General features: G+C 39.1%; 1 protein-coding gene across 1 annotated transcript in view; it reads left to right on the forward strand.

The window, feature by feature from the left end:
• The window catches only part of LOC124159405, a 42,900-nt gene extending 37,734 nt beyond the window's left edge, over positions 1-5,166 (forward strand). Inside the window, exons 6-7 of the mRNA XM_046535193.1 lie at positions 2,484-2,683; positions 4,914-5,166. Of these exons, the coding sequence (XP_046391149.1) occupies positions 2,484-2,683; positions 4,914-5,020 (307 nt within the window). The 3' untranslated portion in view covers positions 5,021-5,166. The remainder of the gene's footprint in view (positions 1-2,483; positions 2,684-4,913) is intronic.
• Positions 5,167-24,491: the final 19,325 nt, after the last annotated feature.

Here is a 24,491-nt window from a genome sequence, read left to right on the forward strand (position 1 = left end):
AATCAATGCATCCACATGCGCTTATTTTGAATTGTTGTATTTTGGCACCAATTCAAAATTTCATTCAACGATTGTTAGATTTAAGCTTATGAAATAGCATAAAAAGCCAAAGACATCGCTGAATAGGTCCAATGTATGGTAAGCTATGGTTATTTATAGCCATAACTAGACCATAATTGCCCTATAAAAGCCGCAATTTGACCAAGCAATGGCTATAACTTCGAAATAGTGCATATACGATCCCCCACTATCAGGGGCGGATCCAGGATTTCTTTCTGGAAGGGGCACAAGCAAGGCCGTATCCAGGATTTTGTTCAGGGGGGGGGGGGGGGGCACGAGGATATCTCGTTATACAAAACGAACGAAATGATAATGGGACCGTATTAAAAATCTAGCATATTTTTTAGGGTCTGGGGGGGGCACGTGCCCCCGTGCCCCCCCCCTGGATCCGCCTATGCCCGCTATTATATAATACCCCCAAAATATAAAAACGCAATATCTTTTTTTCATAAAAGAAAACAAAATATTGAAAAATCATGAATTTACAGAAGATTTCTTTGACAAATGAAGTTTTTTTGATTGTGAAACGTGTTAAATTAGTTTAAAACCCTCTACTTAGCACCCTGTTTTCAAAAATTTTCTATCCTGGTTTTGGACCCACCCTCCCTCGACCCCCCTCCCCCCGAACGAAATTCCTGGCTACGCCACTTTCCTAAATGGAATGGGGTGCTTCTAATTCAAATAAAACTACTTTTAATGCATGAGCATCGTTTTTCCCTAGAAACTTCAATTATGGCAATTATAGACCCACAAAATATTAGCCTAGGCAACTACGAAAACAGCTACTGTGGCAATTCATTTTACGAGCTTCGGGTTATTCACATACATACATATATCAACCATACTTCTTCACTGTGCAAGTAATCGAAAATCAATTGAAACACAATTAGTAGGAAACCCAAAATTTACTAGAATAGCAAATCTATTAATGGAAATGGCACTTTGGGCGAGGCACATACTTAGCCACTGGTATCAGCCTCAAGGGGTAGCCACCAGCAGGTGAAAGAAGACTGCTATCAAGCTTCTTGTTATCCCCAATAGTGGGTGCCAGCAGTCATGTAAACTACCTTTTCACACTGCTCAGACATTGAGGGGCTGGGGCTTGGTGGCCGCAAATGGCCACTTGCGGAATTAGTTTATCACTTGTAGTTGCCGCAAGTAACATGAGCCAGCCACTTCCCAACCTGTGGCATGACATGGCCACTCAAGCTTCGACAAGAATGCAAGCAAAACTTTGGCTACAACTTACGGTGGCCACTAGTGGCCTATTTTGCACCTGGCCTTTGGGAGAAATACCTTCATTAATGAAATTTTATGAAAGGAGAGATGCATCTATGAATGCAACATATGCATTTACCATAAGAGTCATCCACATTTTTTAATCAGATGACAGTCCAATCCACAACAGAATTATGGTCCATAGTGATTGTGCTAAATTCAGGTTGTTTCACACTACCTAGGTACTTTTTCACATGTATATAGGCAAAGGTGGATTTAGAGGGGCGCACGGGCGCTAGGCACTAAAATAATAGATGGGATTTTTAATACAATAAATGTTAAAATTGAATATAAAAGTCATTAATATTTATGTATTAATAGCTTTTATACTAAAATAAAGAGTGTATTTCGTTAGAGTTATTGTTGCATGTAGTTTTTTAACCCAAATATGTCAGACCCATGGGCCACCCCCAGAGAAAAATCCTGGATCCGCCCTTGTATATAGGTATTTATTCATACTACTTCATTCATTCACACGATGCCTTAAGCACAAATATGTGTATAAATTCATAGGTAAGGAAAGAAAGGGATAGGAATATGTAATAAAAAAAGGACAAGGACAACGGTGCTACCGCATACCTATTGGTATCTTCAAGTCAGAAATCAGTAGCCAATCTGACCTAGTGATGTTAGCAAAATAGTAGGAGAAATATTGTCACCTTTGGTCACCTCTGTGTGGTAGTGCATCCTAAAGCTTTTGCCAGTATGAGTCTCTCTGTGATTCAGCCTATACGTTGATTTGAATAGGTTAGAATATAGCTCACTGCAGACTAAGCCACCAGCATATAAATGTCACACATTTAGGGTGGGGGGACCAGTGCCTTTCAATGGACCACTTTGAGGATTTTATGTACGAATGTCTAATGGTTTCACAAAGAATCTGAACAACATACCCTTCGCTCAGCAGCCAAGTACTCTACTTACTTGGTTACTATGCTCCCTTCATTATGAGTAATCTTTTGTATTAACCGCACACCTAATGCACAATTTGAATATTCAATTTTGTAAATTTGATTCACTATATACCAAACAATTAATCGACATCATACAAAAACTGTTACCAATGAAAAGGAGTTCAATGAAAATGCATTTAAACCTATTGAAAACATATTTGTACTAAATATTGATGACTATTCTCTACACAGGTATCTGAGACTGAATGTTCCAGAAGTGGACACTATGATAATTACCAGCAGTGATCGTCGCCATGCAGTGGTAGACTCACGCTCCTCTCCCCCCGAGAATAAGGAAGATGTCATCAACATAATGGGAGATCAATCTGATGGAGAATATTGCATATTCCGTGAAGGAAAAACGGATGACTTTGTGAAAACAGTTGCTGTCGGTAAGTTAACTCAGACAATTTAAAAATTTTCAGAAGTTATAATTCATACCCTATTACAAAAAATGGATATAGTATTTCAGTTTTCATTTGAAGGAGTGCATTTTTCACTACATTTTGTAGCCTCGAGGGTATTCAATACCAATTAATATTGGAAAACTGTGTATTTGATTACAATTTTCAGGAGTCTTTGGTGGGATGGTGTGATATACCCATGCCCTCATCTTTATTTTGCCATAATTTCCGTATTTTACATCCACATGTTGCTCCAAGTCAACACCTACCCATGCTCAGTGCCCTCACCTTTAGTTTGCCACCATTGCAATATTTGACATCCACGTCCTTCTCCAAGTAAACATTTGTACCTTTATTCGTCCCCCTCACCATCACCCTGTCATTCCGAACCAATTTACTGCATCTGTGATCTATACTTGATCTACACTTGCGTGATAGCCACAACCTTACCACAAATATACATACTTCCATGTCATTCACACCAGAAATCCATACCCTTGCCAAACCTGAGAGCTCTTTCCACATAGACCATCACCCCAGAGTAACATTCCCTATCTTTGCCATGACGTGCATCAGATTTTGTAGCCTCCTCACTAGATTGTTGTACGTTCCACAGAAGTTTACTTAACTGACCCAGGTTTCTGCATTACACTATGTCATTTTCAAAGGTGAAGAATCGCAAATTTGCGAGCTTATTTATACCAGAGAGGGGGTTAATGTAGGGAGGAGGTCATTTTGATGGTGTGAGGGGGAAGAGCTACTAGGGAATGGATTCCTCAAGGTCAGTAAGCTTACTCCTGATAATAAAGGAGAGGAGTGGGAGGGGTACAAAAGGTCATTTACCACACGTACATTTTTATTGAGACATGCTCTTAAAATTTCTAAATGTTCAAGAAAGTCCAACTTTTTCCCTTTACAAAGACTATGGAGAACCTTGATGTTAAAATCACCGCTATGGTTGCATTCTAACAAATGTTTTGCAAAATTAGAGGTAGAATTGCCTTTCTTGGCTTTTTAATTTTGTCACTATGACATTGGACCATTAATCACACTGGTGTAGCTGATAATCAAAGTCCTCTTCAAAAATTAAGTTGGCAACTGATTAATGTGATGAATTCCGGAGAAAATGTAAAATAATAGATAAAAAATTTACTCTTCCCACCATCATTTAGTCTCTAAGTTTGGAACTTAGAGACTAAATGATGGTGAATTATGGGGGCAGAGAAAATGCATTAAAATATTCACTAAATCTTTAAAAATTCTCATTTACAGTAATTTATATAATATTGGAAGATTATAAGTATATGTATGTACATGAATGAGGAACAAAAAATTAATGATATCGCCAAGTTTTGAATAACAATAAGTTATTGTTGGGCACACTGGCACAGTGTATATACATAGGGTGAAGGGCTGTCTGGTTAGTTCCCTTGGTTTCAGAGCGATACCTCCACTGCACAAACGCTCAACAATCTCCCACCGAATAAAATCCGCTCATCTAGTACTACTAGGGCTACTAGATGAGCAGATTTGTTTCAGTAGGTGATTGTTGAGCATTTGTGCAGTGGAGGTATTAAGAAGGAATGTTCCAATCTAATTGGGGATGAGCACTTCTAAACTAAACATTATACCGACATGGTTGGGAAGCCTGGAGGTGATTAACAATGTCAGAATTACCCAGTAATTACAACATATTTACCTATTTGTGAAGTAAAAGAAGAATAAAGTTAAACCTATGGATATTTATTCAAATCTTAGAGCTTGAGATATAAAGTCCATAATTCTCCTCAACCCATAATTCCCTCGTTGATATGCAACTGAAAAATTCACATTGTTTTTAAAACATATTATAATGATATGAAGGAATTAATCGATGTGAGCATTAGCTTTATTTAGTTTATCATGTACTAACACCGTTAAAACGATAATTATTTGCATGAAATTTCTTCATTCACAATCCAAATGATAAATTATGCCTTTGAAATTCTTTTATTGCCGATTTATTCACCTCCTAGGTTTCTGTGAAATGAAGTCTCAAAACCTTGGCCATCAATAAATCAATACTTAGTGAATTTCACAAAATTTATTTTCTGCACAAAAGATGTTTCAGTGTTTAATTTGGGCTTAAAATTGTGAATTGTGTTGTTCATACAATTTAAAATATGAAATTCACTGACCCATTCATATTCCCCCTAAATATTCTGTTACGCTTTTGCAGGTATATTCGACTGTGTGGAGAAGACTTGGAGCATATATTCCTCAAATCCAAAAGAAACTGAGCCTATTGTTGTGTTTCCTCTTCTGATGAAGCCCAAAGAAGAATGATTTGTACTTATATTATTCAGACTGTTATTGTAAATATATTTTTACACAAATTGTGAAATTAAATTCATATTTATATCAGTAATTTTATCGATCATCATTCCAGTATTGAAGCTGATGTGTACCTTCAAATAAAATTATGACCTATACAAATGTGTATTATTTAATCAATGCTTGTTTGTACATTCAGTAATTCCTTCTCTTAAGCATTCCAATTTTCCTCTGATTAAATTTCATACTCAGGTACGCTGAATGTATCCAATTTCAAAATTCCTGCTGTAGGCAGGCCTTAATTATGTAAAAATATAATCCTTTTCGCAGTGTAAAACTTTAATTAAATACAAACACATTTTAAAGTGATTCACATCAGCATTATAGATGAAACTTTTTCTTGCCCGAGCATGGGCACACAAAAACAGTTAGATAGTAAAAAAATAAACAAAAATATATGGAGCTTACAGGTGGAGTTTGCGTAGTTTTCAATGGAACGCAATTGAATCTTTCTTGAGAGAGGAGAGGCACAGGAATGACTCGGGAAAAAAATAAATGTGTGAAATAGAGGAGTGGAGGAAGGTTATAAGTAGAGATGTGCGAATAGTATCCGCGAATACTCGAATACCTCGAATATTAGAAAGTATTCGATATTCGAGGTTTCGAATAGTTATGCGAAAAGTACCGCCTCGAATACCTCGAATACTTTGAATTACGCGTCATACACTGTCGCACGCACGTCGTTGGTGGTTGACTCGGAAAAATGTAGAGAACTGTAGTCATTTAGTGCTCGCAGCGCCGTTTTACGCAAGTTGACGAATTACATCAAATTCGTGGATTTTAGCGGTGAAAAGAGTTCGACGAGGGGAACCGAAAATGGTCGGGTGAAAAAATCCGAAAATCCCCGATTCCCCCCACCAGGAGAACCTCAGTGCCGTGGGATAGCAACCTTAGGGCATTTCCCACGATCCGCTATCCCCCTCCATTCAGCACTCGCCTCACCCACTCTGAAGCTTTCCTCTTCTCCGAAATCTAACAAAAGGTCCCAGCTCGCGCAGGGATCGCATTACGAAGACCCCTGCTTCGAAAAAAATATCGAGTTACGAGAACAATAAAAACGTGTTTCACGCCCTCCCCCTTTTTCTCACCCACTGACCTTTTTCTGGCTACCTGCTTCGAAGTTACCCATTTCTGGAGGTCAACTGCTGTGTGAGTACCGTGGGATACTTACATTAGCGCATTTCCCAAGATCCGGTATCCCTCTCCATTCTGCACTAGCCCACCCCTCTGAGGCTTTCCTCTTCTTCGAAATAAAAAAAGGTCACAGCTCGCGCAGGGATCATATTACGAAGACCTTAGCTTCGAAAAAATACCGGGTTACACGAGAACAATAGAAACGTGTTTCCGGCCCTCCCTTTCCTCCCCCACTGACCTTTTTTTTCCTACCAGCTTCGAAGTTCTCCATTTCTGTGGAGGTCAACCGCTGCATGAGTCATCTATTAGCGCAAAAGGTGTCTAAGGATAACTTTCGTCAATTGATGTTACACCTTTATTGAATTGAAATATTAGTAATGTGCGCGTAATTTCAAAAAGAATAAGACCAAACACGACGTATTTCTGAGTTTATTTAAGCATTTTACGCAAAGAAATAAATGTCAAAATACGACGGAGACCTAGCATTCTGGCGAAACTCGATATGAGCAGCAAAGCTTCTCGGAAGTTGATGCCGTATTTTTTTCCGAAAACATATATCAAGTTACAATTAATGAGTGGTGCTATAAATCTTTATTTTTACAGTCCCAGACAAAGGGATATTTTCACAGAATATTTGGTTTCTCCCTGATAGCAATTCCAATTCATCTTATCTCGTGAGAACTCCCAAAGATGGACTGAAAATAATTGAAGAAAATCCGGTGGAAAAGAGCTTGTATTTTGCAAAATGCCTCAGATTGTCAGCTAGCACTTGGCAGCAGAAGTGGGGGTAAAGCGATGTTAGTTGAATTAATTATATGCCCAATTGTTTCCATAAAATTAAAATATTCATTAATCAGCTAAATTCCTGTTCGAATCCTTTAAAGTAAATCAAAATTACTCCCCAAAATCTTGAGTTGCCTGCTGCATAGGCAACCGAGTCAAACATTCCAGCATTCATCATTTAGTATTCGAGGTATTCGAAATTCGAGGTATTCGAATATTCGAGCAATGATTTAATATTCGAATTCGATATTCGAATTCGAGAAATCTGCTATTCGACCCATCTCTAGTTATAAGGAACAGGGGAAAGATGGAGGGAGAAAAAAAGGTTAGTGAAAAAAGGTGGTGCTTTAATGGGCGTGGTTGATTCCGGATCAGAAAGCCTAAATGCATGCCTGCTCTTTGACCTCAAGCTGTAGGGCTGGGGTAGATGGGGGAGGGAGACCAACATTTGCACTTTGTAAGATTCATCAAAGAAAGAGTTGTGGTAAGAGGCATGGATTGTGACTGGAAGAGAGGCAGAATTAAGGGAGCAGGATAGACTATTGCAGAGTGAGTGATGAGTGATGAATGATGTCCATTCATTCGGATGCAAAGCGGATGGTGGATAGGTCAATGTAAAAAGTGGGGCATTTCCATCATAGCAATATGTACACAATGTTTATTGTAGTTCTGAAAATATTCGGTGTTGAAGGGAGAGGGAAAGTGAGAAATTTATGGAGAAGGGGCTCGTTTATTAGGATATGATATACATATTTTATATCTTGCAAGGTTGCCAGGCTACAGTTTTGTTGCTGTTTTGTACTTAGAGCATGGTTTTCTTGTTTTAACCCTTTTGCTACTGCTCAATCCCCAAAAAACTATGCCTCAAATGTGGCAAAAGTGCTGAGCTCATGGCAGGGAGGAAGAAAAGGTACGTTCACAGCAGCCTTCTGTGCGAAGTTACTTGAAGAAGTGCAAACTTTTTACATTAGCCTATCCACCACCCACTTTGCATCCGAATGAATGGGCATCATTCTTAGTACCACTCACTCTGCAACAGTGTATCCTGCTCCCTTTCTGCCTCTCTTCCAGTCACAATCCATGCCTCCTACTACAACTCTTTATTCAATGAATCTTACAAGGTGCAAATTGACAAAAAATATTTGTTTCGGTAACCAGTGGACGAAATCTTCGTGCCACTATGAAAGCTTCGACAGTTAGTCCGGAGAAAAAACAGGATCAACTATCTACTTCAAGTTTTATTCTTCAACCATTTTTAAAGAGTCACAACAAAGTAACCATAAACAAACCCTTGGCTACAAAAAAGTACATAGATACTTTTTTCTGTTGATAAAAAATGGCATTGTCCGCGAATATACAAAATATACATTTCATGGAAATCTTAACACTCCCCCTCGGACAATACCTGTTTTTTGAAAATGCAATAATCATTTCACCTTCAATCTCTGAATGAGTACCAAACAACACAAGACATTATAATTATAAAATATTCAAACATCTTAAATTCTATTGTACAGATCCTTAAGTCCTATCATCTTTGATAACACTTTGATTCTTGTCCCTGGCAGTCTTTTAGTAAATATATCCGCAGTATTCTTGTCTGATGGTACATATATAAAATACACCATTTTTTCTTTGACTTGTTCCATGATGAAATGGTATTTAACAAAGAAATGTTTGTTTCCTTCAGTTATAACATCATTTTTGGCAATGGCAATGGAACTCTCATTATCACAATAAATAACACAAGGTTTAGGCATTAAACATCCTTGATTAATTTCTATTAACAACTCTGATAACCATACTATTTCAGTTACACACTCATACAATGCAATAAACTCTGCATGAGTTGATGAGGTTGCCATGCATTTTTGCTTCCTTGCTCGCCAGATAAATGGAGCCCCTGCTAAAGAAATATGATATCCTGTAATGGACTTACAATAACCTTTACTGCCTGCCCAGTCTGCATCAGAGTATGCGTTAATTTTACTTTGACATTTTTGATAACATAAAGCATAACCTCTAGTCTTAGATAAAAATCTAAACATATGCTTGACATTTTTCCAATCAGTTTGACATGGCTCCTCCATATACTGACTTAAAATACACACAGCATAGGAAATGTCTGGTCTTGTATTTCCAGACAAATGCAACAAACAGCCTATTGCTTTTCGATACAAATAATTGCTTATTTGGTTTTCGACATCTCTCTCTTGAAAATCTACTGGTAAAGGAGTATTCACCCCATGACAATCTTGCATCTCGAATTCTTCCAACATATATTTTATATAATTCTCCTGATCAATATATACCACACTTCTTTCAGGTCTCTGTATTCTGATGGACAAAATATTATGGGCTGAACCAAGATCCTTGACTCCTACATGCTTACCTAGATAACTCTTAAACTGTGATATCTTGTCCTTCGTTCCGACAAGCAACATATCATCAACATAAACCCCTACTTTAAGGTCAGACATGCTAAAAATACATGGATCACTTAAACACTGTTTTAATCCATACACAGACAAAATTGAGCTTAGATGCAAATACCAATTTCTACCTGATTGCTTTAAACCGTATATACTCTTTTTTAACTTACATACATAAAACTTTCTATCAACCGTTATATTCTCTCCGAGATATTTTGGTATCTCCATGTACACATCCTCTTCTAATTTACTGTTTAAATATGCCCCTACAATATCCAACTGATCCATTTCTAAATCTGTCTCAACAGCAATAGCTATAAGAAGCCTCAGACTTTTCTTTTGAATAACAGGACTAAATGTGTCATGGTAATCAACTCCATGAATTTGACCATATCCCTGAGCAACTAACCTTGCCTTGAACTTTATAATTTCCCCTTTATCATTACGTTTCAAAGCAAACACCCATTTTGAACCTACAATATTTAATCCCTCTGGTCTTGGCACTATTTCCCATGTTCCTTGGTCTGACAAAACTTTTACTTCTTCTTGCATTGCCTGTTTCCAAAACTCAGAATCTTTACTATTTAAAGCCTCTGTTACTGTCCCTGGAATGGAAGTACACTCAATACTTGCATGAGCATAGTTGCAGCTTTGACAAGATGTTGGCTTCCTAACACGCTTTGACCTCCTTGGAATGGACTGGCTTGGTACCTCACCTGCGACCTCACCAGGGTCAAGGTTTGTCACTGGTACCTCTAAATTAGTAACTGTGGGGTAGACCACCAAGACAGGCTGTTCAACGTCATCCTCCAAAACTGCAACACGAGGCGCTGCCTCCTCTGGTATCTCAGGCACTGCTCCCCCTGAAACTGAATCTGGGACCACTGGAGTCAGACCTGGGATCACCACCGGGTGTGATGAAATTTGGTTTGATTTAGTCTCCTCAGCTTTTCCATCGCCTGTGAAAACATAGCCTTGTTCCACAATGTCTTCTCCTGGATCAGGTTCGCCATCGCTGTCTAGATCGGGAATCTTGATATCATCTCGGCTCATCTTGAAAGGAAATTTTGATTCGTTGAACCTGACATCTCTGCTGATTATTACTTTCTTCTTTTTCAGACTCCAAAGTCGATATCCTTTGATGCCCTCTTCATATCCTAACATGATGCTTTCTTCTCCTCTGGGACTCAATTTTCCATCTCTTGTCTCTCTTGGCTGCCATGCCCATGCCTGGCATCCAAAAACTCTTAGATAGTTATAATCTATCTCTTTTAGTTCCCGTCCTTTCCACAAACTCATTGGAATATTGCTATTTCGTGCAGAAGTAGGAGACAAATTTCTGAGATGTACAGCAGTCATGAGAGCTTCTCCCCAAAATCTTTTATGAAGACCAGATTTTATCAGTAAACATCTCGTTGTATTCAGAATAGTTTCGTTGTACCTCTCAGATAGCCCATTTTGCTGTGGAGTATATGCCACTGAGAAACGATGTAAGATTCCACATTCTTCCAGGTGTACTGAGAATTTTTTATCTGTGTATTCTCCACCATTGTCACTCTGGAATTCCTTAATTTTCCTATCGTGCAGGCATTCCACTCTACGTTGAAATTTCTTGAAATTTTCAAATACTTCTGACTTCTTTTTCAATAAGTAGACCATAGAATACCTTGTAAAATCATCAATAAATGTGACAAAGTACTTAGCTCCATTGAAAGTCTTGGGTGTAAATGGACCTGCCACATCAGAATGGATTCTATCCAAGACCTTGCATGTATCTTCTCCACCTATGTTAGGAAATTTTAACCTTTTCATTTTCCCAGCATTACAAGTATCACAATCAAAATGGTTAATTCCACATTTTTTATCCAAAGGAATTCTCTTCATATCATCTTCATTTAGATGCCCCAGTCTATCATGCCATATTATGGTAGATACTATGGATGCTTTCTTTGTCTCAGAAATAATCTTGACATCTTCAATGCTGACTCCTCCTACTGTAGTGATGTAATATAAATTATTTACGAGAAATGCCTTTAAGAAAACTTCTCCTTCATCTGATATCTCGTTCACCCCTTGATAACATGAGAACTTCATTCCCTTCTTGTCCAATACTCCTTGTGAAAGCAAATTATCTTTCAAATCAGGGATGTACAGTACATCTGAGAAGTCTATAGTAAAGCCACCACATTCAGTGGAGATCTCCAATTTTATGGTGCCAATTCCTTTGACTTCCAAAGCATATCCATCACCCACAACAACTTGACCAGTTATGGGACAAAGATTTATGAATAAATCTTTTCTATTGGTCATGTGGTTTGATGCTCCACCGTCCAGTATCCATAATCCCCCACCTCCTATACTTTTCTCTTGGTGAGTACACAATGCTTTATATCCTCTTGTGATGACAGAAGCTCGCCCCTTCTTCACAGATTCAAAATTCTGATTCTTCTCTATAGAAGTTTGTTTCTTATCGGGGCACTGGAAAGATAGATGTCCCTCTGTTCCACATACATAACAGATGGGAGGATGGCTTTTTCTTCCACCTTTACCTTTGTTCTTTCCTTTCCCTTTAAATCTATTCACTCCATGCTCAGAAAACTCTGATTCCTTTGTGACCTTGTAAACTTGATGTGCATCGCTATTATCTTCAGATTTGAGCTCTTTCTTTTCTCTTGACATGCATAGCATCTTCTGCTCTTCCACAAGCATGTCACCCAATACTTCTCTTGAGACTAATTTCCCTTTCCGATAACTCTGGACAAAAAACTTCCAATCAGATGGAAGGCCGTTTAGATATACATTAGCTAGCATATCATCATCAATTTCCATACCACATTTCTTGATTTTCCTGCGATAATCGTTTATTATGGCAACATATTGATGAATACTCATCTCCTTAGTCTTCTGTGTGTTCCACATAGCTCGATTGAAGCTGCATAGCTCAGAGCGGCCGTAACTCGTGCACATGGTCTCCAACGCTTCCCACGCTGCCTTAGCATTATCGCAGGCGTCCACATGCTCCAGAAAAGTCTTCTGAACGTTACAATAGATGAGTCCCAAACATGTGTTGTCCAGCCTTTTCCTCCGTTTCACCTCATAATCCGGCGGATCTGCCGCGACTAACACACCGTTCTCTTCTATCGTCCACTCTTCAAAACCTTTGATAGCTTCAATACATTGAGCTTTTAAGAATAACCCCTTCATTCCTAGTGTCCACTCGTAATAGTTCGGCCCTTCAAGTTTATCAGCCACAGGTAACTGCCCCTGGGCTGACTCGCTATCCATCATTTGATTTTGCCGCCGTCCGGACATCGTTCCTCTATTTTTCTTTTTACGAGTTCGACGAGTTATTCCAAGCCAGACTCTGGTTGATTTGTACTCGAAGTTTATCACCGTTTGCTCAAACGATAGTCTTCTTCACCAACACGTTTAATTCTCCGCACTTATGCCTGCTGGGCCCATAACCTGACAAAAAATATTTGTTTCGGTAACCAGTGGACGAAATCTTCGTGCCACTATGAAAGCTTCGACAGTTAGTCCGGAGAAAAAACAGGATCAACTATCTACTTCAAGTTTTATTCTTCAACCATTTTTAAAGAGTCACAACAAAGTAACCATAAACAAACCCTTGGCTACAAAAAAGTACATAGATACTTTTTTCTGTTGATAAAAAATGGCATTGTCCGCGAATATACAAAATATACATTTCATGGAAATCTTAACACAAATGTTGGTCACCAGTTACGTTCACAGCAGTGAAAGGCTTAAAGATGGCAGCCATATGTGTTTTGAAGACGGGTGAAGGGCATGGTGAGAAGAATCTGGAGGTAGTAAAATTGTCCGAAAGGATGGGGAAAAAGCTCTAAAGTATCCCCCATAATATGTCAACACCCAGAAAATGCATCGTATGGAGGGAAAGAGACTGTTGAAGTGTCTCCTTATTGCTATTTTGGGACATCAAGTGTCTTTTGAATTTTTTTAAATGTCTTTCTTCACACAAACCCATACTCCCTATTGAATCATCCTATGGAAATTTCCACCAATCCCCTTCTTTCAAAATTCTCCAATTGATCATCATTAATTCACTCAAACCTAGAGACAACCTTTCTCCAACAGATCAATTGGCACAAAGGTACCTATCTCATCCTCAACACAAACATTGTCATCACTCAGCAGATAAAGGCTCAATGGTGGTTGTATTGAATGTGGCTGATTACAACAATGAGGCACTCAGGTAGTTGCCCAACGCTTCAGCTTACTACATTATCCCTGCCAACCTCAACCCCCAATATACAGAAAAGATTTTCCCTTTCCTCAAAGAAAAGAGACCACAGGAAGGTTTAGTGGCCCAAGACATTTCATAACTATCCCCTCCCAACCCCAGTAGCCCTCATTTCTACATTTTACTGAAAATCCACAAATTTAATAATTCAGGACAGCTAATAGTCTCTTCAATCCAATCTCCCAATGTCTTTCTACTTTTGTTGACCACTATCTCCAACGCACAGTCCAGTCCCTGCCACCATACATAAAAGATATAGTACCCCACTTCCTCCAGTGCCTTCACTCGACCATTCTCCCTGTTGACAAAGATGTCATAATGGTGACTATTGACATCAATTCCCTATATGTATTATATTATACCACATGCAGAAGGCCTCTCCGCTCTTTGCCACACTTTCTTGACCAACACCCTACCGCACATATCAGAGCGCATAGTTTGTTGCTAACCTGTCTGAAATAATCCTCACACACAACTCTTCCTCTCATAATAACCAACACCTGGTGAAGTGTTGACCTCGTGAAGTATGTATTATGAGAGAAAGGGTTGACTGGGAAGGGGTGTGCCTTGGGAAACCGTTTCAGTCCTTCCTATGCTAGCCTTAAGCCTCCATGAACAGTCTTTTTTCTCCTCATATACACTCCAACCTACCCTCTGGATCTAATACATTGATGATACCTTCTTTTTGTGGCTACATTATATGAATTTCCTAATCATTTTCATCTTCTACCTCAATTCTTCTTTCATAAACTTCACTTCCTACCTCCACTCACGTCAAATTCCTTAAGCTGGACATTTCTCTAATATGGATAGTGGACATTTCTCTAATATGGATAGTGGACATTTCTCTAACATGGCAGGAAAGTTGGAGCTAATAACCCGGCTGGATAGGTGGGGGAATTAGGAATTCCTAGGAATATGAGAAAGATTAGGTGAAAGGAGAACTATAACAAGAAAAGGGTCCCCATCGCTCCAAGAAAAGTGGATAATAGTATGTACATATATGAGGGAGAAGGGACATGAAAATTGCAGAAGACATCTTGGAGGGGGGTGAAAAGAGGAAGAGTAAATACAGCAGAGAGGTCAATTGGATATATGGGGAGCACAGAGGTAGATTAAGGAAAGGAGGGCAGCTACCCCTTTACCCATAATTTCTTCTAAAATTGAAAAGACTTTAATTTTTAAAGTGGCTATTCAATGCATGTTTTTATTTCACCAGCTTAACAAACTATGCTTTAAGGTAAAAGATGATAATCTAAAAGCCACTTTTCTATCCGAATTAGACCTCAGATGTATTTTCCCAACAACATATTGCATACCATGAAGATGCCACGGTAAGTAATGAACCCCCCAAAGCTTAATGTGCCCCTGAGAGAGCAGAAGGATTAGGATGGTTGAATCCTCAGGAAATTATAAAGAAAATGGAGGAGAGGGGGAAACGGAATAATTGGCAAAGAGGATATATAGAGGAAATAAAAACAATAAATTTCAGGAGACAAAGAAAGCAAAACAGGCAGGGAAGAAAAGGAATGTGGCAAAATGGTAATGTTTCATAAGAATGGAGAGGGATATGCCCTGTAGGCCAAGTTAAATATATTTTCAGGAGTCAAAAAAGGACAAACCGTGTCAAAAGTTAAAGCTAAGAATAAGAGGATGTTGATTGAATGCAAGGAAGTTCAAAATGGTTGGAAGAAATACGTGGAGTATCTGTATCTTGCTGTCATGTGAGCAGGACATTGGGCCTGACAGTAGAGGAAGAGAATTCTCTGAATGACCATAATTTCGGCTTGGATTTTTAGAGATGAAAATAGACACCACCAGATATGGGGGCAAGGAAAGTGTTGGATACAGACAACATTCCATTAAAACCTCTGGAGAACTTAGGGCAGGGTGAGTTGAAGCTTTTTTGAACTTGTCAATAAGGTACATGGAGATGCATATCGGCCTAGCCATTTGGTGAATAAGTTCTCATTTCACAACCAAAAAGAAGAGACTCTAGCACTAAAGGCCAAATATTGCAAGCTGGGAAAGTAATTCTGAGGATTATGGGCAGGTAATTATGTAAGAAACCATCAGTTTGTTTTCAGGTAGGATAGTCAATATAATAAATGTGATACCAAATGACATCTGATCGTCACCAGGAAGGATTTCCCTTGATGTGAATTGATATCTTATAGAATGGAACATGTAAATTTACATGTATTATAATAAATTATAGCCACCCAGGCCAGGGGCGCAGCTAAGAATTAAGGCTAGGGGGCACAGCTAAGTTTTAGGCGAAACTAATACTTAGGGGTGTGGGGGTATTGCATACTCATCAGGGTAAGTAGTAGTTGCAGGGGCTCTCCTTCAGAAAAATTTTAAGATTAATGTTTCAAAATGGCGAGTTTTACGGCTTTTTGAGGGATATTTGATTCATCCTAACGGTATTCTATAAGTAATACTCATCTATTAAATGAAATGGCTTAAATTAAAAAAATTCTCTTAGCTCTGGGGGGGGGGGGGGTTAATCCCCTCCTCGCTGCGCCACTGACCAAGGTTAAGTACATCTTATAAAACTAGGCATACGTAATATTACTGCATAGCATCAATGCTAGTTAGACATGAGACATCCCCGTTAGTAAACGCCTTGACTGTTATGCAATACGCAAATCCAAGATGTATGCTGAGGTTCCGTATCCATCAAGGATATATGTCCCTGATTTGCAGTCCTGCAGATTCTGTCCATAGATTAACGCAATCAAAAAGCAGGTTCTTTTTCCAGTAAATAATAGTCATTAAAATATGTAATATAATAGATCATTAAGAATTATTTGCTGGCATTGAATTCGATTGGGCTAGTGTGGCTACAACTGGAAGCACACACACTTTTGTTATTGACAGACTGGCATCATGTACACACGTTTTATTATTTTGTTTAGTAATTCAAAGGTAAATTTATTTAAATAAAATAATAAGCATCAAATATATGGTGAATGTTTTTTAATAAATACACTTTATGTTTTCGATGAAGATGAAAAGGTAACATTACAAGAAAGCGACTGGCTACATGCATACACAGTATACTGGCTGAATAATCTCTTGGTCTTCCTTGGGAGAATATTCCTCGAACTTTCCCTCCATGTCACTTAAGAAATTATTATCTCTCAATGAAAGTGATATGTATGGATTACCTCGAAAGATATTGATGATAATGGGTGAGGAAGTGATAGTCATGTTTTTTTCTCGTTTCCAAAGTTCTGTTCGGCCGCAGTATTTAATACATTATTGTCGCTTTCGTCCATCCAGCAGAAAAGTTTTCGAGAGTGTTTGGTTTAAAAAAAACTAACCACTACGGATAACGAAATATCAGAGACATTATAGAAAAAAATTAAAAATGAAAACTCGAAAAAGATTTTATTTCGTTCCTCCATGTTCCTCCATGGTAATATAAAAGTGAAAACGAGTTCCAATGACTTCTAATTCAGCAGAAATAAGACTCTTGAATAAATGAAAATATATTATCATAGTATTACAGCACAGACAGGTATAATTCAGAAATTGCACAGTTACCGAATATCGGTGACTGCCTGATCGGAAAATGGGTGCTTGATAATTTCTGAGCATCATTTCCGTCACACGTGGAGGAAAACAAAACTGCTTCCGGCACGAGTCATTAGATTGCTTCCCGAGAATTGGGCATTTGCTTATAAGCATCGAATACATCAATAGGGTAGTTTCCTTCATCAAAGAAAACGAAAGGCATTTATTGCGATTCATTACCCATCATTAGTGTATTCATAATACACAAAATTATTTGGTTTTAGAAATACCAGTTTAGACGAATGTTAATGGTCAATTTTAACCTCATTTGAAAAAGGCCAGATTGGCGTCCATGCGATGCCACTCCACGTGACGTCACAGGGACCTAGATTCTATACGAGTAGTCAGGAGTTTTACATCGTCTGAGATTACCAATGCATGCATGAGGCAGGGAGCTATGGGATAAATCTCTTAATAATCACCTATTAAAAATGTCTATTGGAAGTAAAAAAAATAAAACTTTGTCAGGTTCACAATTGTTTTAATATGGGCACGACCCGGGTTTCTTAATGTGGTTAATCTTCAATATGGAGAGGTTTCACAAAGTAAAGCCTGAAGTTATCAGTTAAAAAATGCCTATGGTCGGAAAGTTTCCTTCGTTTGATAGAGTATTAATAATCCTTATTTAAGGCAAGCGCTACCTTCTAGCAGAGTACTCTACGCTACCGCCATGCTCGGAAGCAAGCAGCCTGCATCGTAGAGGCATTCATAGCCTCGCACCAAGGTGATCTCACACAGCAGCAGCCAGATGTCACACGGGCTTTTCCCATCATTCATACTTATGTTAGCCGTCGCGTTTTCGCGCGCTTGAAAGTTATCACTTTTCATTTAATCGCGAAAAATAGATTTTGTCATTTAAAAATCTAAAAGCGTGAAATATGTACTCCAGAATCAATAATTATTCGATTTAGGTAATAAAAAATAATAGGAAACCGCCCTATGTAAAAAAAAGTCTGTTTCAGTTTTTTGTTCTTTAATTTCATACTTAGACTGTGAAATGGCGATTTTTGTTCACTCCTGGATAACTGTAATATTCCTCACACTCCTGATGAAGTCATATTTGTAGAATATTTTAACGTACCATAGAAAACGGCACCAATACTTGGATGATCCTTTGAAACTGAATCCGATACAGCACCAAGAATAGGTCATCGACGGCCCATAGTAACCGAAGGAAGACCCAACTCTCCGCAGCCACGAAAATACGTCATCGACGAGCGATAATGGGTTCTGCGATGGTGAGGTGAGTAAGACCAGGGCCGGTCTTAGGCATTTTTCAAGTGTCAGAGAACTATTATGGCTGCTCCTCCTTAAGAAATAGGTACTCAAAAGGCGTGGGAGGAGGGCGAAGCGGCTGAGGGTAAGATTTGGCTCAAATACGCTAATAAATCTGAGATTTATACCAATTTGGACATTTTCTACAGAGTCGGAAATGACCGTTACCGCCGTGTGTCAAATATTTCTGGCGACTTCGGGGCCCTTCAGGCCTTGTGCCCTGCGTGGGCGAGTAGTTCGCTTACATCTCGGAGAGGGCCTGAGTGAAAATGAAATCTTGCCTTGCACATGATGTCTATCGAGTCTTTTTCCTTAAGTATCCATATCACTTACTCCAATGAAGGCGGCCGAATGGAAAGCCAAAACGCTGGTTAATTTTGGATTCTTTAAATCGCGTGGAAACACGAGAAAATTTTCCTTACATGTGGCATTGAAGTTTCCATCATGACCTGCCTACTGCCGCTCAATTCTCTTAACCTTAATTACAGTGAAGTATCTGAAAGTACTGGATTCCTCCGGAAGACAACATCTATTACAATGTTAGAAACTTCATATGGCCAGACCCAGTGGCGCTGCGAGGGGGGGGGATAAACCCCCCCCCAGAGCTCAGAGAAATTTTTTTTAAGTTTAATCCATTTTACTTAATTGGATTGATATTACTAATAAAATAGTATAAGGATTAATAAAATATCCCTCAGAAAGCCGTAAAACTCACCATTTTGAACCATTTATCTTTAAATTCCGCAATTTACTAATCTCGCACATACCGCTTATCCTGGTGGGTATTCCACACCCCCACACACCCCGGTATTAGTTGCACCTAAACCTCCCCCAGCCTTAATTCTTAGCTGCGCCCCTTGTCAGACCATCGGGTTTTGATACACAGCGCGCATCTATTTTAAGAATGCTGAGCAAAATCTGTAAATTAAGGAGAAAACTTAAAATGTATATTTCCCTGGTATCTATCCATATATTATGCATAGCGTCTCCTTGCTTCAATGTTGGAAATGGCAATAAAAAAACGCAAATAAAACAAAATCACCCAGTTTTGTCATGATTGTGCATTTTCAATAACTTTACCGTTGGTTATTCTATCTTTTTCAGTGGCGGAGAACATCATTGACAAGGCCACAAGAGACGTATGTAATTTATTTTTCAATCGTTTACCTCACGATATTTCTTGTACATAAGGATTTCAAATAATTAAGGGGCATATATCCAACTTGAATATTTAAAGAAACTTGAAATCCGGAAAATTTATAAGTTTTTTTTTCAAGACAATGAGAACTATGGAACCATTTTATTCGAGAAATTTCAAAGAAAAACTTAAAAAATGATTTTATTAATAATCCCTTGTCTCCAACAATTTCGGAATACTCCTCATTTGGCGAGCCGACTTTCAGCTCAAACGTCGGAAGCAGTTGTGGGTCAGTAAATTTACCTCTAACGTTACAATAAAAAATAATGTAATATCATAAATACATCAGTACATAATTTTGTATTTCTATATTTCTCTTCAATATTGGAGCTCGCTAATCTAACACCAAGATCAATAGCTAGCAATAAATTTTCTGCAAAATATCTTTTTATCTTTTCCTATGGCGTCGAAAAATCAAGGTTAGAAGCATTTCTCACGCACTCCCGCTCCATTCCAACCTGGTTGGGACAATAGAGCAATTTCAACTCTAAATTATTGTATGCTTTTTTTATTTTATTATTTTATCCAAGCACGTAACGGTTACGGCATTTGTGTACAAATATTAAGAAAGTCTATGCCCAGGACGGTAGCATATACGGATCGGATCCTCATTTCGGGGGAGGGGCTAAGGCAGGGGGGGGGGGTTAAGGTGGCAGGGCTCCTTCATATTCGATCTGGGGAGGACTATCATTAACTCTAATAATCCATCATAAACTCTAAAAAAAATAGGTTCGGCTGCAACGGAGAGCGTAACCTCGGTCGGTCGGGAACGTAACGAGAGGCGATCGCGTCTTTTAGGCACAGGAATTCAGTGAGGCAATATGGTGATGGTGGTGGTTTCCTATTATTTTTTATTGCCTAAATCGAAAGATTATTACTCCAGGAGTACGAATTTGACGCTTTTAAATTTTTAAATGACGATACCTATCTATTTTTCGCGATTAAAGGAAAAGTGAAAATTTTCAAGCGCGCGAAAACGAGACGGCCAAGTAAGAATGCTGGGAAAAGCCAGTATAACGTCATTCTGGTTCCCGCTGTCGCCGTGTGAGGTGACCTTGGGGCGAGGATATGTGCGCCGCTGCGGTGCAGGCTGCTAGCAGGTTGCAGAGTACCCTGCTAGCAGGTAGCGCTTGGCTTAAATAAGGATTATTAATACTCTATCAAACGAATGAAACTTTCCGACCATAGGCATTTTTAATAGGTGATTATAAAGATATGTTTCCCTGAGCTCTGTGCCTCATGCAAGCATTGGTAATCTCAGACGATGTAAAACTCCTATCTACTCGTATAGAAACTAGGTCCCTGTGACGTCACGAGGAGTGGCATCGCATGGGCGTCAATCTGGCCTATTTCAAATGCGGTTAAAATTGGCCATTAACATTCGTCTAAACTGGGATTTCTAAAACCAAATAATTTTTATACTATGAATACACTAATGATGGGTAACGAATCGCAATCAATGCCTTTCGTTTTCTTTGATGAAGGAAACTACCCTATTTCAACCCTTACGGATTGCCTCTTGCGCGTGTATCCAAGCTAGTAGTTTTTATCCATAGCTTGAGATGATGAATCGATGTTAGAGGGACAAGGGGCCAATATCAAATCTATACAGGGATCGGGCTGGTGTGGTGGCTAGTGTGTTGGCTTCTCACTCAGCGGGTACGTGTTCAAATCCCGGCGGTGAAAGAGTTTTTTCATAAACTGCCGTATTCCTGCTTGAGTACTTTGCGGAGGGCATTTAAAGTACAGCACTGGATGGGACGTCAAGCTATGGTCCTATCGCCGCCTTTCGTAAAGAGCAGGCTGATGCTAACTCCGGGTTTCTCTCCACCCTCCCCCCTACACTTTCGTCATGGTGCAAATTTCGGTCGCCTCCTCCAATACCATACTATCAATGCGAGGTACAGCAAACTTATTTTAAGTACGGGCACCCAATGATAATTTAAATTTGTATGAATAATACCACATATACCTACATAACGCCATATCACTGCATGACCCGTTCATGCTCTCGCGCATGATTTGTTTAACTAATCCAGACTAAGTACTTAATTTTTTCATTATTTTTGTAATTTCGGGAGATGCCTGTGTTCCATGTGCCTTCCCCCACCTTAGCTTTCCTCTGGCCACGCATGTTAAATTTTTCCATTGTGCATAATAAAAGAATAATACTAAATACGTAATTATACTTTAATTACCCTGTGAACCAATCTTTCTGCAAGGTAATAAGACGAAAATATATACGATCATGCTGTTTATTTTATACAAAATCCCGCCGGAGAGAACCCGATCGAGATTTTTTTCTCACCTTGAGTCTCAAATACAATTGAAAAATCCATCTTCATTACTTTACAAGGAAGATAATGGTGAAAGTCGCCACAACAGCGAAAAACAGAGAGCTAACCTGCATACCGATTGTTAAAAAAAAAACACGGCAGTTTTTCACTCGCCATCCTGAGAACCGACCGTTAATAGCGCCTTTCAAAGGGAAGCCGAGGTTCACATGCTTGAGCGTTGGGAAATAGTTCCGCAAATTCTTTGCCTTTCATTTGGAGGCCGTGAATGTGTTGGAATTGCGACCGCGGGAATAAAAACATTCCGGGCACGTCTTGAGGAAAACCGGATTCGCCCACACTATTGCATGATCTCTGTTGAAAGCGCGCGCACCAGAACCAAAGCAGATGGGTGAGCATTCACAATTGTGAGCCCGAACAGTGCACATTCGCTCTATTTGTTCTAGTTCTGAGAGAGGAGCTACCCACCTAGCTTAATACATCTAACACTCGAACGTTTGAAAACAGCACGGGTTGGCGACATAACTGTCAGAATGCAAGCGGGTTGGATTATTTTGCTAACCATCGTCTCTTGTGATATTTTCGCCGGAAGCAGGGCCATGGATATATCAGGGCCCTCCGCGCCTGAGATTCGTGCGTTCACCGAGCCCAGTATCCAGCATCCAATGAGGGTGATACGGCAGATACGACCCTTTACCGTGGTCGGAGGAAGGACCACTACGCCGTTACCACGTTGCAAAAAGGACAAACGAGGAAGATGCAGAGCCCGCAAGACATAACAAATTGGTGACAGTGTGGAGTAAAGGAAAATACTCTCCATTACTCTTCACGTCAGTGCGTCGGTGACAGTGCATGAGATGTGAGCGTCGCAAAAGACGTTTCCATACATATCTTGAAAGAAGTATAAAACATCGCCTTTATGGCCGGTAAATCCATTTAACACTAAGAAATTGTGTTAATTTCCAGAAATATGACGCTGATTTCATAGTCGATAGTGAGAAAGTGAGATTTCTCCTGTGTATGTTATCTTTCCATGTTATTTCTATATAATGGGCTAAAAATATCGCTTCCTGGCCGCAATCATGGATTAAAACATTTAAATCTCATACTATTTCGTATCACTACTATTTTATAAGTTGGGTGGCATTCACCATCATTCACGCTGGGTTTACAACAGAGAAATGGTGATCTGTCCTCAAGTTCAACTCAAAGGTACTGCGTAGAGGATGCCGAATTCCAACCCATGGCAGGTTGATTTCTGAGCCACGTCGGTTGCATTTTAATCGGTTTTCAAAAATGCCCGCAGCGTGGTGATGAGTGCAATGCGATCCACTATTTTCCAATATTTTGCATTATAATGTTTGTAATTGCGAGGAAAAGTTATCAATTGAGCAACGAAAAGTTATGAATTTGATAAATAACATCATCATGAATATAAATTTCGATTAACGCCCCTAACTATACTGTATTTCCCCGTGAAACACCTACATCCAACACAAAAAATATTATTCGCTATAAGACGAACACCACTAATTGTAACGTATTTAGGGTGAATGTACGCATTTCGAATAGCCTAACGTTATGATTATAGGGTGGAGGAAGTTGAGCCAAATCTCACAGTATCTCACCGAGAGGGGATGCTGAAAAAATCCTCAAAATCGCCTTACTTAATAAATGGACTCTCCCTCCTGAAATATCGTGTATATTTTATGCCAAGTATGTTAATTTACATGCATTAATTTGGGAGTAGACGAAGGAAGGAAACTTGATACCCTATAAAAGATCGAGATAAACAATGGCAACGAGCAACAAGTTAGCAAAGAAAACGTTTTCCCCGTGACACTCTCATCTATTAGACATACTGCGTCGAAGTGAATTCCCTTCCTACTTACGTAAGATCTAACGAGCGCACTCAACCCATCCCACTTTCTAACATTCCCACCAACTCTACGCCCCAGTCAACCCCAGCAGTGTCTCACCTATACTATACATCACTCAACAAAAGAACACTTGCTTCATATTCCAATTTTTTTCATTAAACCCAACCGGTTTCAATGCATGAGTAACATTCTCAGGGGGACTGATACTTTGAGATTAAGAGAAGTAGTTCGTATACCACCAGATTATGGGCAGGAGAGCTCAAGCAATGACGTCAAAGGTGGTTCACAGCGCGGATTCGGGGCATACAATCGGTGGGATGATGGAAAGCAAGCAAAAACAAACAAAATAAAAGTTGGTCCACACGAAGATGCAACATCAATCAGGAGCCACCGCTTATACGGTCAAACTTCAAAATTCTTTAAAAATCAACTGGGGATGTCATGAATTCTTTGAATGATAGGTATATAATGGAAATGAGGTATGAGGATAAAACTGGCGGTTTAATGCCAATAACACCTCCTCTAGAGGACATAATAAAGACGAAAGATAACAGAGAAGCTAA

Source organism: Ischnura elegans, chromosome 5 (assembly GCF_921293095.1).
Source record: "Ischnura elegans chromosome 5, ioIscEleg1.1, whole genome shotgun sequence".
Lineage (NCBI taxonomy): Eukaryota > Metazoa > Arthropoda > Insecta > Odonata > Coenagrionidae > Ischnura > Ischnura elegans.